Here is a 17,922-nt window from a genome sequence, read left to right on the forward strand (position 1 = left end):
TCCCCATTTGGCGCTATAGTCACGCTGACCTCAGGCCATGTGACTGGCAGCTTTCTGTGAACAAGTAGGAAACTCTGAAACCATGTTCACGCACTTTCATTCATTTTGACACAGTGATTAATATGCAATCTTACTTTGTCTATCAAGTCCTTAAGTCTTGCAGTGGAGGGCTATTCACTAGAAAGTGATACATCGGTTGGGCACCTGACAATTAGACGGTGGAAAACGATAACAGAACAAAGTGATGTGCATGTTTGGACTAAACGTTCCTATGTGGTTTAGTAGATGGCTGACGTGGGAGACGATCATGGACGTCCTATGCATTCAAACCACGCACTATTACACGTCTACCTTGCCGAAACATTTTCCTGTTGGTGGTGACATGTGTTGCCTCATTTTGTTATCAACTTATTTGACCATTCCATCCTATTCATCCACCACAGTCACTACTGAGTACTTGACGGCCGTTTTTCTGATACTTACAGCGTACAATGACGATTTGTCTCTCCCCGTGCTATTCTGCATCCACATTCATGCACTTTTGTACTATGTCAAGAGCATAATTGTTGGTAACTCCCACTGTACCATGTTTTAGAGATTCTTCCCGTTTTATTCTCGTACGAAGTGCGGGCAGAATAACTTTACAATACCTCTTTGCGCGCACTAATCAACTTAATCTAGCCATTGTGGTCTCACAAGAGCGACACTTAGCAGCAGCCAGTAGAATATTCCCATACTCCTCAATACCGGTTCTTGAAATTTGACACGTGAGTTTTCGCGGGATGGAAATCTGTCTTCAAACCATTGAAATTCTATTTATAGATCCAGCACTCCTGGGTAATATTCAAGGATGAGTCGTATCGTTGTTTTGCAAGCGGTTGCCTTCGACGTGCAAGTCGCCGAAGTGGCGTCACATCAAAAGACTTGCAGCAGGTGATGAAATCTACCCGCCGGTAGGCCCTCGCCACACGACATCTCATTTCAGTAGTTGCCGTAGTAGCCTGACTGCACATTCCCAGTACACTATTGATTAACCTAACTCTACCATCTGCTTTGCTTAACCGAGGTATTCATTCCATTTAACATCCCAAACATTTGATTCACTTGAGTATTCTTAGGAGTTGACTGATTCCAGCTGTAATTCGTTGACATATCAGGCCTAGGATACTAGTATTTACAATTTGTGAAATCCTCAAACTTTCATTTATGAAATGGCAAGTAACTTTTATCTGAGGGTAGTAAGGTTCTGGGAATTAGACAGACATTCCTTTTCAACATAATGTTTTATCCTCCGAGGCCACGTTTATCATAAACTGTCGGACGATAAAGTTGCAGGAACCGCCACAAATAGTTCTCCACGTTACTACCAGATAGGGACCCGCCGAGAATCACTATCCAAACCTAATCGTGACTCATCTGTGAAAAGAACAATAGCCCACTGTTCGACCATCTAGGTGGCATGTGGATGTCTTCACGATATACGTTTTCTCCAGTGAAGAAGCGTCAGAGGCACATATACAACAGTTTTACGACAGTAAAGGCCACTCCGTTGAAGCCTTCTGTACACCGTCTACATCGATAAAACACGTCCAGTGGATGCTGCGAAGTTCAAAAACATTGCTCTTTGCACTATGGGACTCAACATCTGAGGTCATCAGTCACCTAGAACTTAGAACTACTTGAACCTAACGAACCTAAGGATATCACATACATCCATGCCCGAGCAGGATTCTAATCTGCGACCGAAGCAGCAGCGCGGTTCCGGACTGAAGCGCCTAGAACCGCTGCGAGGTCAGATGCCAGTTGCCGTGCAGTACTAAGACGGTACCACCGTGCCCTTACAGCCAGATAAGGTCCTCTCTTTCTGGTGCCACACGTGGGCCTGGCCCGCTCTTTGAGCTACAGTTACGGTCTCTATAACCTGTCACCTCATCTAAGAAAGAAGAGAACGACTCACATTAAACCATCGGGTCACATCAGTTTGCGACTCTCCTGCTTCCATTCTTCGTATGACCCTCCGCCGGAGGAGTCTGGTATGTGTCTTCTCTGTGCCATACTGCACCGTCAGTGTCTATGCACACAGCGGCTGTGGATGTGGGACTACCTGTCATACACTACACCTTTTCACAGGTGCCGTGACTTCATTGTTGGTGTGGTTGTCCGTTGACAGGAGTGCCATCTTCCGTGTGGAGCGCGATCGTACGGACGTCTATTGACAGTATGTATGATTATATCTTGAATTAGACACAGAAATTAGAACATACCAGTAATGCTAGCAAAGGATAATCATTCTAGAACAGGTACTCACAAAACAGGACTATGTAAAATGCAAACCATCTTATAGAATCAGGCATACTGGAAGGACACCCAACGAACTCTCCAGCAAGCACAGTGGCATTTACTAACCGTGGTAAGATAATGTAGTCACCTTTATTCCTGGGTTGGGCCTTTGAGAATTATGGACGATGTATTCAGGTTCGCCCACAAACCAAGGCGAAAGGAAACAGGCGTAGTCGAACTTTTGCTTACTGCTCACTACCGCCAAGACAGAGGGAAGCGTCGACTCCACTGTATTTGAAGGCGCCCCCTCAAAGTAGACATTCGCCATCCACACGTAGCGTGCAGAGCTGTACGCCTAACCACTTCATATTACGATCCAAATAGATTCTTTCTCTGACAGAGAACCCATTGGAGGCCGAAGTGTGAACCACGCATAATCGTAAATCGCCGTAAGGTACCAAAACGGCCACCTATCGAGGCTGGAGGAAAGCCATAGTTTGGTAACGGAACTCAAAGTAATTACACAAGCAAATAAATCGAATTCAGCATGTGCTCACAGCTCAATCTTTTGCAATACTCTTGAGTGTGTCCAGAGTCCTGACTAACAGTCAGTGCTCTCATTTGTCCCTTCTACTAACTAAAAGCAGCTGACCCTAGTGAGGACCACCTTCTGTGATTTCTCAGTGTTCATACTTCATGGATGCAAAGTGTTTTGTAAATACCTTTCAAAGCGTTGCATTAAAGAAGGCGTTTACAAGATATAAACAGAGACTTTTTCCACAACGCAGGAATGCACAGAATTTTGGGTCACCTTGCAATCGGCCAAATACTGCACTAGTCGGGCCAGTAATTGGAGGTGTTATAAAGGAGAGATAACACTACACCGATCCAAGACATTATGTACACTGCTCACTGCGACGTTGGATGCGGCGTGGTGGCTTTGCAGTCATCTAACGCGGTAACGAAAGAATGTAAGCGGAGCAAACACGGAAAAGGGATCGCCCTAGCGAAGATATGTGATGAAACTGGGGAAATCCATTTACATAAAGGACTTTGATAAAGGAAAGATTATTATTACGCAGAGCCAGTGAACGAGTATCTCAAAAACGACAAAGCTGGTCGAATGTTCAAGTGCTGCTGTCATGAACATCTACGGAAAGAGATACATGGAATGTGAAACTACAACGAGGCGCTAAATGGTTGGACGTCCACTACTCTTCACAGAACGTGCCATTCGGCGGCTTGTCTGCTCTGTAAAGTAGTACAGATGGTGATATGCGGCGTCTCTGCCGAAAGAGCAGAATGCTGGTGCACGCCCAAGTGTTCCGGAGCACACCGCTCATCGTACATTGAACATGGAGGTCCGCAGCAGGCCACCCCGAAATGTTCGCAAGTTGACCCAACGAAATCGTTATTTACGATTACATTGGGCACGGAACCATGGTGATTTGACCGTCGATCGATGAGAACCTGTCGACTCTTCGGGTAAATCACATTTCTGCTAGTCTAGGTCGTTGGTTGTCGCCACAAACGCCGTCATCGCGATGAACGGCGGGTACAAACGTTTAGCGTGCCACGGACGCCGGCGGGTGGGAGCAGTATTATGCTGTGGGAGACATGTACTACGTTTGTAAGTCTCGACTACCAAAGTCGCCTGATGTAAGTCCTATGGAATCTACCTGCGTCGCCATCAGGTACCATCAACGCATACACAAATCAGCGACCCTTTGTTTATGCGAATTACATTACCTCTGCGTTAACATCTAAGGCCATATACCTCCACAATCCTACCAACAAACTGTCGATCCCTGATACGCAGAATCAGCAATTTATTTCGTTCCAGTGACGGAGAAACAAGTTATTATGAATGTGGTCGTAATGTTTTCGCTCATGAATGTGTTTCACACTTTACCTATACACAAGTGAGACCTGCTGTACACGGCGTTATTATTTTTCATCTCTGTGCTGGCCACAGGTTTGTTTTGTACAAAGATATTGTCGTCAACAGAAACCCATACACTGAGACAAACGGTTTCTGCCGTGGAACTGTTACAATTAAAACCACATGCGGCACGAAAGTACGATAGTGACACTGCTCAGAGCACAACTGCACTAGCAGCTTACCGTATTAACACGTAAATATTAAATGAACAACACAAATCAGCGACCCTTTGCTTATGCGAATTACAGTACCTCTGCGTTAACATCTAAGGCCATATACCTCTACAATCCTACCAACAAACTATCGATCCCTGATACGCAGAATCAGCAATTTATTTCGTTCCAGTGACGGAGAAACAGCGACACTAAATTAATTATATCATCAATTATAACGTCATTCAGTTTAGTTTTGTATTTGTGAACTGTTGTGATGTATAATGATACTTTGACTTGATACTGACTATTGCCTTTACACTCACGGGAACTAGTTACATTTATGTAATGATATATGCTCATTAGTTCTGTTTAAGAAGTGGTTAATGTTACGATAGGTAGACATTTTAATATCTGATTTATAATAAACATTTAGGGCCGTTTGGTTATGTATTCTCAAACTGCGACCTACAATTGTTTGGATTACCCTTAAGGCAATAGTATTGTCCTGAAAGGTTCAGTGGGTGCTAAATTAGGCCCTTCTCCCAGTCGTTTGTCACATACGCTACACTTCTTACCATACTCATTCATTTAATGACTGAGAGACACCCATTACACTACAGTACTTGTATTCAACAATGGAATGAGGAAGAGTGCAAACTTACTTGCTGACTTTTACTCCTGGTAACAACACTAATTGTTGAAGGAAATGGTCAGCAGTCCTGAAGGGACCCACATTGAAACTAGTTTCTGTGTATTCCCTCAAAATCATTGACATATCTGAATTTTACTTGACTTAAACGCAAAAATTAAAGCAAGCAAGTAGAATGTTGTTTTTCTACTTTCACAATCACATTATTCAAAAAGGAGTGAAAAGAATTGTTAATTTTGTTGTTTTTCGTAATTATGTGACATCCTATAAGGAAAATTAATCATGAGCTATAGCGAAGCTGAAATTTCAATAAATGAGCAAAACTTTCGTTTATCTTTGAAGTGTAACTCCTTTAGTTATTTTTCAAAGCGAAATATCGAATTAACAATAAGAAATTAAACGTTAATTTTTTTTCTTTTTGCTGAAAATGTTTCACGTATAGTGTTGTTAGGTCATATTATCATTACAGTGACTATAGAACACAGCATGTGATGAACAAATAATGACCTTTCGAAGAATACATGTTATTAAAAATCATGTCTGTGTATTGTACAGAAGTAATGAATATTAACATTTACAAAGACAACAGATCCTCATTCGACGGCTGTAAAACGAAAACGAAGATCTCCTGTGTATCAAACAGAAGAAAAGACGAGTAAGCGGTGACCAGCCTACAAACTGTGACATCTTCTCCTATTAAACGGGTAGCTGCTGTTGGCCATCTTGCGTTCGTTGGCCACAGTACTTGCTGGATTCGTCATGTGTGCTATTACGACATAAGTCTAGTCTAGAAAAACACTTCCATCCGTGGCAGTTAGTCAGCCGAGACGACTTTCTACTGTACATGCACCAAACCGACAATTCCCATCTCCATTCACCATTGAACAATATTTAACTGCACAAAGTTAATTGCTTGTTTTATACACTAGCCGTCAACTACACTGCATCACCCTCTAACTAAGACTGACTTTTACTGGCTACAAGCCTCATTAAACTGTGTGTTCCAAGAAAAGAACAAAGGTGTTACTCTGACATCCCCTGCTTTTGTGGTTGAAGGTCGTATGCATAAAGTTGTTAGAAAAACCATTCCCTAAGGAGGAATTCAATTATTTACGAACATTAATGATGACACCAATTTTATGTGCAACAAAATTTCAATCAAGCAAAATATTAAATGGTTCAAAAATTGGTTCAAATGGCTCTGAGCACTATGGGACTTAACATCTGAGGTCATCAGTCCCCTAGAACTTAGAACTACTTAAACCTAACTAACCTAAAGACATCACACACATGCATGCCCGAGGCAGGATTCAAACCTGCGACCGTAGCGGTCGCGCGGCTCCAGACTGGAGCGCCTAGAACCGCTCGGCCACTCCGGCCGGCCTATTAAATACGTGTTGCATAGTTATCAATAGTTAATTGTTTGTTTCATACAAAATGGCTGAAAAATGTACATGCTATTAAATTACGATGCGAGGGAAATGAGCAGCGATTGAGTTAGTAATGGTAGTTTCTACAAGCCTGACTGTTTTTTCTAATAGCAATTTAAACTGTTCTGTTAGGTTACAGCCTTAGCATAACGTCATAATTCACGACATATTCCAAAAAACAGTCAAACATTTGTGACAACAAAGGTTATTAATTTAACTGTAGCTCGATTCACTCGTAGCAATTTATAGGCAAATATTTGTTACAGCTAACGTTCTTAATTTCTCTAAGTGAAACCAGCAGCAATTTAAGTTCTGCCATTTGGTCCCAACCTAACAACAACCTCAGTCGTGTCTGCTGTGTTGTGGTTAGCTGATGAGGTAACGTGTCCGGTGCTCTGAATAGCTGACAGGAGCAAACCGAGCAGTCACCCGGATGATTTCAGTGTTTGTGTAGCTCACAAGCCTTGTTCGGTGTTTTTCGTGTTAATATACTCTTAACTAAAAGGACGACGCACCATTAACGACCTATGGATATCGATCACAAATTGATTTTCACACAGATATCGACGGAAAATGAAAAATTGTAAGCTTTGGCGGCGGATGGATGAATGTGTGACGCTGTATCGCAGTTTGACCGTGCAGCTGCAAGGATAGTAAACAGGGCACATATCTACACCAGGGTATAAAGACACAGCGAATTTCACTACGTTTGCTCAGTTGGACAGTAACAATGCCTCGTAGACAGCTGCGTGAACAATAAAAGTAGGTTTCAGCATTTGAGAGAGGAGGTGTAGCAGTTGTGCTCAAAAAAGCCGGTTGGATAAATCGGTGACTCTCTCGTTGTTATAGGAGCGATTCAGTAATGTTGGCAGGAATTGGTGGACCATGGCCGAGCTTAACGTGAAGAAGGAGCGATCGCCGTAGACAGACGGCAGAACATGAGGACTGAGCAGTCGTGAAAGAGGCGCTCAGAGCACTGGATTCATCAGTATCAGCAATCCGACGTGCAACTGGCGTGTCAGTGACCACAACGGCGTCAACCAACAGGCGGCTCACAGAAAGTGGGCAGAGCTATCGGTGTCCGTTAAGCTGACTACTGTCAAGATCTCTACACTGACAAGCCTGCTTGCAGTGGATTCTGGTAAATTGAGCCTTGAATCTCATCGACTGAAGTACAATTCCCTTCAGTGATGAGTCCTGCTTTGAAATGAGACCCGATGACCACTGGAGACATGTCAGGAGACACCACGGACAGTAGTGGGACACCAGACTGATTTCACCCACCATGCAGCACATCTGGGAGTTATGGTCTGGGTGGTATTTCATCTGAGAGTAAGATCCCCTTTAATTGTCATTCTCAGCAGCCTTGCAGCACGGCGGTTCGTCGACGATATTCTACACTCTGGTTTGTTGCCTTTAATAGCAAGCAATCCTCGGCTTCCATTTCAGCAAGATAAAGGCGAGCGTTTCTACTGCTTGTCTTCGTGCTTGCCAAAAAGTGACTTGGTCAGCAGAGTCGGCAGATCTCACGCCAACTGAGAAAATTGGGAGCATTATGGCCAGGGCTCTCCAATCATCGGGGAAATTTGAGGGTCAAAGGTGCTAACTGGACAGAATTTGATAAGGTATCTATCAGGAGGACATCCAACAATTCAGTCAGTCAGTGACAAACCGAATCTACATCTACATCTACATGGTTACTCTGCAATTCACACTTAAGTGTCTGTCAGAGGGTTCATCGAACCATTTTCATACTACTTCTCTACCATTCCACTCTCAAATGGCGCGTGAGAAAAAGGAACACCTAAATCTCTCCGTTCGAGCTCTGATATCTATTATTTTATTATGATGATCATTTCTCCCTACGTAGGTGGGTGTCAACAAAGTATTTAGGCATTCGGAAGAGAAAGTCGGTCATTGAAATTTTGTAAACAGGTCTCGCCGCAGGGAAAACCGCCTGTTTCAGTGACTGCCACCTCAACTCGCGTATCAAATCAGTGAAACTCTCACCCCTACTGCGCTATAACACGAAACGAGCTGCCCTTCTTCGCACTTTTTCGATGTCCTCCGTCAGTACTACCTGGTAAGGATCCCAAATGGCTGGTTCAAATGGCTCTGAGCACTATGGGACTTAACATCATCAGTCCCCTAGAACTTAGAACTACTTAAACCTAACTAACTTAAGGACATCACACACATCCATGCCCGAGGCAGGATTCAAACCTGCGACCGTAACAGTCCCGCGGTTCCGGACTGCAGCGCCTAGAACCGCACGGCCACCGCGGCCGGCGGTAAGGATCCCATACCGCGCAGCAATATTCCAGCAGAGGACGGACAAGAGTAATGTAGGCTGTCTCTTTAGTGGGTTTGTCGCATCTTCTAAGTGATCTGCCAACAAAGCGCAGTCTTAGTTTCGTCTTCCCAACAATATTATCTATGTGGTCTTTCCAATTTAAGCTGCTCGTAATTGTAATTCCTAGGTATTTAGTCGAAAAGGCAGCCCTTATATTTGTGGGATTTATCGTATACCAAAAATTAATCGCATTTCTTTTAGTACCCATGTGGATGATCTCGCACTTTTCTTTGTTTTGTGCTAATTGGCACTTTCCGCTCCATAGAGAAATTCTCACTAGATCGTTTTGTAATTGGAATAATTGCTTGCATGAGAGCCAGAGATGCACCAAGGTGTTATTGACTTTCCGACTCTATAGAGCTCTTTCTTCCGTATAATTGTTCATTTTTTTCTGAGATTTTAGTAATTTGATTGTCTGTGCATGCATATGATATCTATTGATTTCCGTCACATTCGGATAACTTCTTCGTGGTGCGTGGTTTTTGCCTCTTTCTCTCTCTTTAATGTGTATATGTGTGTGTGTGTGTATGTGTGTGTGTGTGTGTGTGTGTGTGTGTGCGTTTGTTTGTAGTGTGTACCGGCTTATTACGAAAATATGCAGTTTCAATGACACACTGCGTTAAAGATCTGTCCACAAATTTTTAGTATGGATTGTTGTGCTAAGCCATCGGGAAACGTGACGCGGGCGTACTTTCTGCGTCGCGCACGGTGCCGGTGGAGTGTGGATACGGTGCCTGTACGCGGCACGCGTGGTGTTGCAGTCAGGCCGCTGTCGGCGAGCATCCTGAGCAGCGAGCAGCCGCTGTCGGCCGGCCGCAGCTACGAGCTCACCTGCCGCTCCGTGGGGTCGCGGCCGCCCGCCCGCATCTCCTGGTGGCTGGACAGCACCATGCTGCAGGGCGCCGTCGAGTCGGTGAGTGCTGCTGACACAGGATAGTAGTAGCTGTAATACATTTATTCGGCGGTAGATCACTGTTACAATGATGTTCGGTATCTCACAGTAATACGCTTTAAGCACAGGTAACACAACACATATATGCAGACGTTTACTTCACTCGTAAACAACACCACTGTCTGTGAAAATTGGAACACGCAAAATGAATGGGACAACGTTTACAATAGTGGAACTACTGGCTGGTAAAATATTCAAACTGATGGTGTTCCGAAGGATGCATTGCGGGCTGTATACGTTGCAGGATGCTGAAACATCGTAGGTATCTTCATTAATTGGCCCACGTGCGTAGTATACTGAAAAGATAATTCCGCTTTTTGCCACCAGCTGAAAATATGGCGATGTCAACGGTCAGTGTGTGAAATGTTCCCTGTTTTGATGTTTGTAAGCTGTTTATCACTTGGCGACAGATGTTGATTTAGTTTGTGACGTGACTGTTGACATAAGCTTTCAGAAGGTTGAAGTTTTATGTACAATATTCAATGTCTGCACACAAGAAACTCTGTGCCCTGCTGATGAAGTTGATTTACCAGCTTGGCAACAATAACAGCGCTTCCTTACGGGAGTATCAGTGAAAGAAGCCTCATCTCAATAAATGGGATGAAAAATATGACCCAGAAATTTGAAGAATCGTGTGAGTTAGGTGGTGTTGTGGGAACTGTCTTTTTCCTGGCCAACAGTTGAAAAGGTTTTGCACTCCTTTTTACGCTGGTCGCTCCACAAGATTCAAAATGTGTACCAAACGAAGCACCAAAATAACCTAAATAGCCCTTCTTTCACGGGTATGGAAATGGATGACATGTAGCTGGAGAAAATTCTGTCGATAGACGAGGCACGCCTTACTCTGCACAGTACAGTGAATGCACAGACCTGCTTGCTATATATGGTGTCCTACTCCGCGAATCTTGTGCAGAAACATCGAACGCATTCAGCATGTGTGACTGTGTGTTTTTTCCTAAATCTCATTTTTCTTCGAGAAGATGAAACGTCATGTGCCTGTTACGTGCTCAGTAACATCTACACGTTTGAAGGACCTCCTCGTGCAACACGTGATTCCAGCTTCGCAAGAACGCAACAGTGTCCTTACCACTATTTTCATGCAACAAGGTGTGATACCACATGTCACTTTGCATCAAGAAACCGTCGGTAACGACCACATCATCTCTAGGCAGTTTCAAAATGTGTGACGTTCGAGGTGCACCGACTGATTGATTAGCTCCATGTAACTTCTGCTTGTTGGGGGGTATCTGAAAGATCACATCTCTCACGGAAATATCGGGAATCTTCATGACCTGAAGGATGGCATACGATGACACATCACTTTGCTTACACTGGATACGCTCTGATCAACTGTCGACCATGCCACGTTATAGATGCAGATTGTTGCTGAGTCGGAAGACTATACTGAGCACATGTTGTAACTTGCGACCGTCTCGTAATAAACGTACCAGATCCACCGTTATCATGTGTTCGATCGTTCTTACCCTCTTACTATACCCACTTCCTGACTGCTAAGAGCGCCGTATTTTCACCTGGTGGCAGACAGTGGATCTATAATTCTTTCAGCATACTATGCAAGCACAACCAACAATGAACATGTCTGCGATGTTTCAGCGTCCTGCGATGTATGCAGCCTACACTGGAACACTCAGAATATTATAGTCACCTGGTATAATAAATGTATAAGACCGCAGGGAAGTAGTGTTAATATAGACCAAACAGCACCCTCTTCTCTGTTACCAGGCAGGTAAGTGTTACGGCACACTCAGTCGCCATCGAACTGCCAGACAAAGTGGAAACGTGAAAGCAAGTGCCAGCGTGCTCCATCTACGTCAAAGGGCGCAATATCAGCATGTTAGTGAGTTTGAACAGGCAGAATGGTTAGTATCTTCTTTCTTTCTTTCTTTCTTTGGGCCTTGTCCCACTCCAACGCGGGGTCGGCCTTGTTATGAAGGATTTGGTAGTGTTAATGACAGAGGGTGGCCAGATGCCCTTCCTGCCACCACCCCAAAACCCCGGGACGGAAGTAGTGTACCCCAGCTGTCTGCATCTAGTGTAAGTCATGAAATAGTCCGAACGTATTCTAATGTCTGTGAGTTGTGTAACAGGCGGAACGTGGAAACCAGCCCGATATTCACCCAGCGGGATGTGGAAAACCACCTAAAAACCACACCCAGGCGGGCGGCAAACCGGACTTCGTCGTTAATCCACTGGGCGGATTCGATTCGGGGCTGATGCGTGTACCCGAGTCCAGGAAGCAGAGTATTAGCGCTCTCAGCTACCCTGGCGGGTATACAGAATGATTAGTATCTGGGAATCGTATTTGTTCTACCGAGACACTGCGGTTTACACATGGCGTGGAACCACGACAGTGGTACGTGTATGTAACCGTTGGAGGGGAGACTGTCATACACTGCCACGAGCGGGTATTGGACCACACAGCTGAGTGATTGTCACTTTGTCTGAATGGACGTAAAGGGCAGGAAAAGTCTGATCACAGTGCTTATTCGATGTTGGAGCATTCAAATGACTTAAGACGTACTGAAGACTGGTCTTGTGGCACAGAAGCGATTGTTTCGACTTCCATTCACATGAAACCACCTACGTTTCAGACTACAGTGGGCGGATGAACTCGATCACTAGGGTTCCGAGTGTCAAAATATACTGTTTTCGGACAAGTTCTGCTTAAATTTATACTACAGTCATGGTTGCAAACATATTAGACGCTACAGTAGTGAATGCAGATGTGCAGATTGCATCGCCGACCGACACAGCGAGAAAACATTAGATATGATGCGTAGGGGCGCCACTGTCCATAAATGCGACCTCGCCTCCTAGGCATTAAGGCCAATCTGAATAGCAGCCTCTATGTCATGGACGTTTTACAGCCCGTGACTATAATCCTCCTGCTGGCAATTCCACATGCCCGATTTCGGCTGAACAGTGGACTACTTGCGACAGAGTCGTGAAAAACTTCTTCGAAGAAATGCAGGTACCGCCACTTCCCTGGCTTGCACGTTCGTCTCACAAGCCCATGACACATATCTGGAATGTAATACGGCGGCAAATTGTTTTGTTCCTCCTGCAACCACTGTCGATGGTTTGTGGATGTACCTGCAAATGTTCCCAGCAACATATCCGGGTCCTCTTGGATTCCATGCCGCAAAGTCTGGAGTCTTGCGGCACGTGGTACCGTTGTGTGTACCTGAAACCTACAGTGTCACTTGCAGAAGCGGTGCTGGATTGAGACCCCACTTTCTGTTTTTAAATCAACCGTCTTGTGACTGGTTTGACGCGGTTCCCTACGAATGCCTCTCTTGTGCCAACGTTTTCGTCTCAGAGTAAAATGGTTCGAATGGCTGTGAGCACTATGGGACTCAACTTCTCAGGTCATTAGTCCCCTAGAACTTAGAACCAGTTAAACCTATCTAACCTGTGGACATCACACACATCCATGGCCAAGGCAGGATTCGAACCTGCGACCGTAGCGGTCTCGCGGTTCCAGACTGCAGCGCCAGAACCGCACGGCCACTTCGGCCGGCCGTCTCAGAGTAGCCGCTGTCACTACGTCCTCAATTATTTGCTGGATATATTTAAATCTTTGTCTTCCTCTACAGTTTTTAACCTTTACAATGCCGTCTGGTACCATTGAAGGTATTATCGCGATGTCTTAAAAGATGTCCTATCATCCTGTCCCTTCTTCCTGTCATTGTATCCATTATGTTCTGCCGCGCAGGATTAGCCGAGCGGTCTAGGCGCTGCAGTCATGGACTCTGCGGCTAGTCCCGGCGGAGGTTCGAGTCCTCCCTCGGGCATGGGTGTGTGTGTTCGTCCTTAGGATAATTTAGGTTAAGTAGTGTGTAAGCTTAGGGACTGATGACCTTAGCAGTTAAGTCCCATAAGATTTCACATACATTTGAACAGTATGTTCTTTCCCTTGCCTATTCTGCAAAGAACCTCAATAATTACGTTATTAGTCCACCTAATTTCCAAATTTCTTCCGTAGTAGCACATCTAAAATTCTTCGATTCTCTCCTGTTCCGGTTGTCCCCACAGTCTTTGTATCACTACCATACAGTGCTGTGCTGCAAACGTACAGTCTCAGAAATTTCTTCTTCTAATTAAGACCTATGTCTGATACTAGTACGTTTTTCTTGGCCAGGAATGCCCTTTTCGCAAGTGCTAGTCTGCTTTTTACGTCCCCCTTGCCCCGTCAAACTTGATTTATTTTGTTACCTGCGTAGCAAAATTCCTTAACTTCATCTACTTGAGTGATCGATAGGTGGCACCACTGTCTCTAGTAGAACATCTTTGATTTGGGAGGGCGTGGCTCGCGCAGATATTGGAGGTGCGAGGGCAGTGAGGGTGCGACCGGTAGGGTGAAACAGTTGGCTCGGAGTAAGGTGGCTGAGCTGGAACCTGACGGAGGGTTGAGTTAGGTGCCGTCAGTTAACAGTCACAGCCTCTAAGTGTAGCAGCGATACCACGAAGAGACACTCAGGCGAGTTCCTGTGCTGCGAACCATTATTACCCCGCTTGCGGTTGGCTGTAGACCTTTGTACGTGTAGGGCGTGTGCTGAGGGAAAGAGAATGTTGTGTGTTTCAGCGGCCGATCGGCTCTAGAGGCGGTCGTAGGACCGCCGCTGTGTTCAAGTTGTGTGTCGGCTCCAAGCTGTTCTTTCTATACCGTTACACGGGTATGTTTCGTGAGCTTCCTATTTCGTTTATGGCATGCAAGCGAAGTCGGGCATCGGCAGTAGCCTCACGTGTAATTTTCATTTCCTGTACCAGTATTTTGGCGATTTAGTTCGGTAGTTTTATGGTTGCTTATTTGAGGTTCACGTCCGGTTCCGTATCAAAGTTCTGCTTATTGATCCTGCTTCTGTCTCTTTGCAGGAAGGTTACGCGTATATTCCTATAAAACTACTGAATTAGCTTTTTTTTATTTTATTCTCCAATCTGAGTGTTAATTGCAAAGCTCGGTCTCAACTTCCTATCTGGCTGCTGTAAGGCGTCGGATTTGTCGCGTCGCACATTATATGTCAAGTGGGTTCATTCCATGTGCCGCACTCTGCTTGTAATAATGTACTATTATTGGAGAAAAGTTTAATTCATTGTCTTATTGACTGTTTACCCTACCAAGATTCACGGTACATTTTTTTTCTTCAGTGAGGGCTCTATTTTGAGATTTTTACTAGTATATTATACGTGGTTGTAATGTTATTCAAAAGGGTATCCAATGTCTGCTCTCAGTCTGGGGTTAAGTGTTCCGCGACGTGTGGCAGTTACTCATTTACCTCTCGCCCACATGGCACGAGTGTGGTAGTATTTGTGGTTGGCAGTCGAACTTATTGTTCGGTAACCGCACTAGGAACTGTGTTTAGATCTTGGCCGCCTTACAAGTTTCACTGATTTGACTCCATTAACTTATAGAAAAATTATGTACTTACTTTTCTTGGGCCGGCCAGGGTGGCCGAATGGTTCCCGGCGCTACAGTCTGGAACCGCGCGACCGCTACGGTCGCAGGTTCGAATGCTGCTTCGGGCATGGATGTGTGTGATGTCCTTAGGTTACATAGGCTTAAGTTGTTCTAAGATCTAGGGGACTGATGAAAAAAATGGTTGAAATGGCTCTGAGCACTCTGGGACTTAACTACTCAGGTCACCAGTCCCCTAGAACTTAGAACTACTTAAACCTAACTAACCTAAGGACATCACACACATCCATGCCTGAGGCAGAATTCGAACCTGCGACCGTAGCGGTCGCGCGGTTCCAGTCTGTAGCGCCTAGAACCGCTCGGCTACTCTGGCCGGCGGGACTGACGACCTCGGAAGTTGAGTCCCATAGTGCTCAGAGCCATTTGAACCATTTTACTTTTCTTGTTGTAATTTTGACTGTCATGCGTGGCTTTCGGTCTATAGCAGACGCCGGGCACAATTTCTGGATTAAATTCCGTACTCCTCTGTTATTAAGCTACAATTTATGTTTCTTTTCTTTGGACTTGGGTGAAATATGCCTGGCTGATAGAGCAGGCGCAGCGTCCAAATGCGGAGCAAAGTCCGCGCTCAAACGAACGGCCAACCGGGAGCAGGTGGTTCTGCACCACTTCATGCCTTCGAGTCCACCACACCTTGCCAAGCCAAGGTTGCCAAGGTTGTGTAGCACGTCGATGAATTTATTTGTGTCTTAATCAATGCGCGCCTACTTGAATTCTCCTTTAATTTTTTTTCTAGCTCATATAAATTGTTCAAGTGTTAATCGCCTATTTTACCGATTGAGTAATTACTAGATTTATGTACTTAAAGGTGTTTATTCAAGTGTGGCTAGGCCAAATGAATGGTTGTAAATCTTACTGCTTGTATGTAATGTTGGTTTTTGAACTACCTAAACATAGGAGATTTTAGATCTGTTAATGTAATGAAGATTCTCACTGACTCTTTGTACCATTCAGGGCGTAATATTTAACAACTATTTTGCCTGGATATTTTCCGTGTGCCTTGCGCACCTTTGCTATCCGGCGTGTAGTTATTTTCACAAACGGAGCTTATTTGCGGAGTATGCTTCTACTTTAGATTGTAAATCTTACTTTCTTTCGAGAAATAATTTTTGGCTCTTTTGTTGTACTGCTACAATTTTTATTATTGTACTTTATCTGTTTGCTATTAGCCAGTCAGGTATAGGTTTGTGTTTGTAAATTATTCTGTTTCTTAGTAGTCAGTACCACTTGAGTGTTTTTTCCAAGAGATGTTTAGTGAATGTAACTTCGAGTGTTTTGTTCAGATAAAGTTAACAACACGAATGATGTTCAGTCTCTTTGGCCCCATCCCTGCTGCCACAGACAGCCTGAGACGGATGTTGCGTGCCAGTGATCCCCTGATCTGATGGTTAGCTTGTGACTGTTGTCATTTCTGGTACTTCTCATTACTTTCGCCTTTCTTCGATTTATTCTCAGTGACGACTTTATGCCATAAGCAATTCTAATGGTGGGCGATCGGACTTTTCCACCTTGTTTTTTTCTATTCCATTACTGATTATTACTTTTATTCTGGTTTCCAAACAATTCAAGAAGACAATATTTGACTTCTTGAAGTATATTTCAGTAAAATATAAAAATTTTGTCGTGAATAATTAAAACAAACACTGCATAACGTGCAGTTCACTCGAGAACACAGAATACGTGCAGAAGATATAATATGTCAAGAAACGTTCATTTTTATTAATACCGCTTTTTATTTCTTCAGTAATATTATTTCTTAATTATATCTTTATAAAACGTGATTGTAGACTATCAGTAAAGTTTGTTCTAATCGTCTGTCTTTGTACCACCTGTAACTAAAAACTACCGTCTCATATTGTCCGTACATACGTTACACCACAAAATGTAAATTCAGAAATGCCTCTCTGGTGCCTCTGCCTTCTCTAAACCAAACTGATCATCTTCTAAAAGAACCTTAGTTTTCTTTTCCACTCTTCTGTGTATTATTCTTGTCAGCAACTTGGATAAATGAGCTATTAATATGAGCGGGCGATTATTATCTCACTTCTCGCCTCTCGCTACGTTCGGAATTGTGTAGATGATGTTCCTCGGAATGTCCGATGGTATATGGCCAATCACATACATTTTACACACCAGCATGAGTAGCCGTTTTATATCCATTTCTCAGTGATTTTAGAAATCTCGATGGAATATTGTCTGTGTCTTCGGAGTTATTTGTTATTAAGTTGTACAAAGCTCTTTTAAATTCGGATTCTAATAATGGATGCCCTGTTTCTTTCCTGTTGCCTAGTGTTGCTCACATGACGTCATCAAACAAGTCCTCTCCTTCACAGAGGCCTTCAACGTAGTCTTTCCATCCATCTGCTGTCTCTCCTCTACTTTTAACAGTGGCTTTACCGCTGCTCACTTAATGTTACCACTCTCGCTTTTAAATTCACCAAAGGTTGTTTAGACTTTTCTGTAAACTGAGTCAGTTTCTCCCACAATCATTTCCTATTCGATTTTTCACATTTATCATGCAGCTATTTCCTTTTAGGTTCCTTATATTTCCTATTTTTTTCTTTCTCAAATAACTTGAATTTCTGTATTCCTACATTCCCATAAATATTTCTGTGCTTCCTCCTTTCATCATTCAACTGAAGTATTTCTTCTTTTACACATGGC

General features: G+C 43.9%; 1 protein-coding gene across 1 annotated transcript in view; it reads left to right on the forward strand.

Moving 5' to 3' along the window:
* Nucleotides 1–17,922, forward strand: part of LOC126482161 (nephrin-like) — a 668,749-nt gene that overhangs the window by 396,678 nt on the left and 254,149 nt on the right. Inside the window, exon 8 of the mRNA XM_050106138.1 lies at nt 9,571–9,722. Coding sequence (XP_049962095.1) covers nt 9,571–9,722 — 152 coding nt within the window. The remainder of the gene's footprint in view (nt 1–9,570; nt 9,723–17,922) is intronic.

The sequence above is a fragment of the Schistocerca serialis genome, chromosome 5 (genome assembly GCF_023864345.2).
Source record: "Schistocerca serialis cubense isolate TAMUIC-IGC-003099 chromosome 5, iqSchSeri2.2, whole genome shotgun sequence".
NCBI classification, from domain to species: Eukaryota; Metazoa; Arthropoda; class Insecta; order Orthoptera; family Acrididae; genus Schistocerca; species Schistocerca serialis.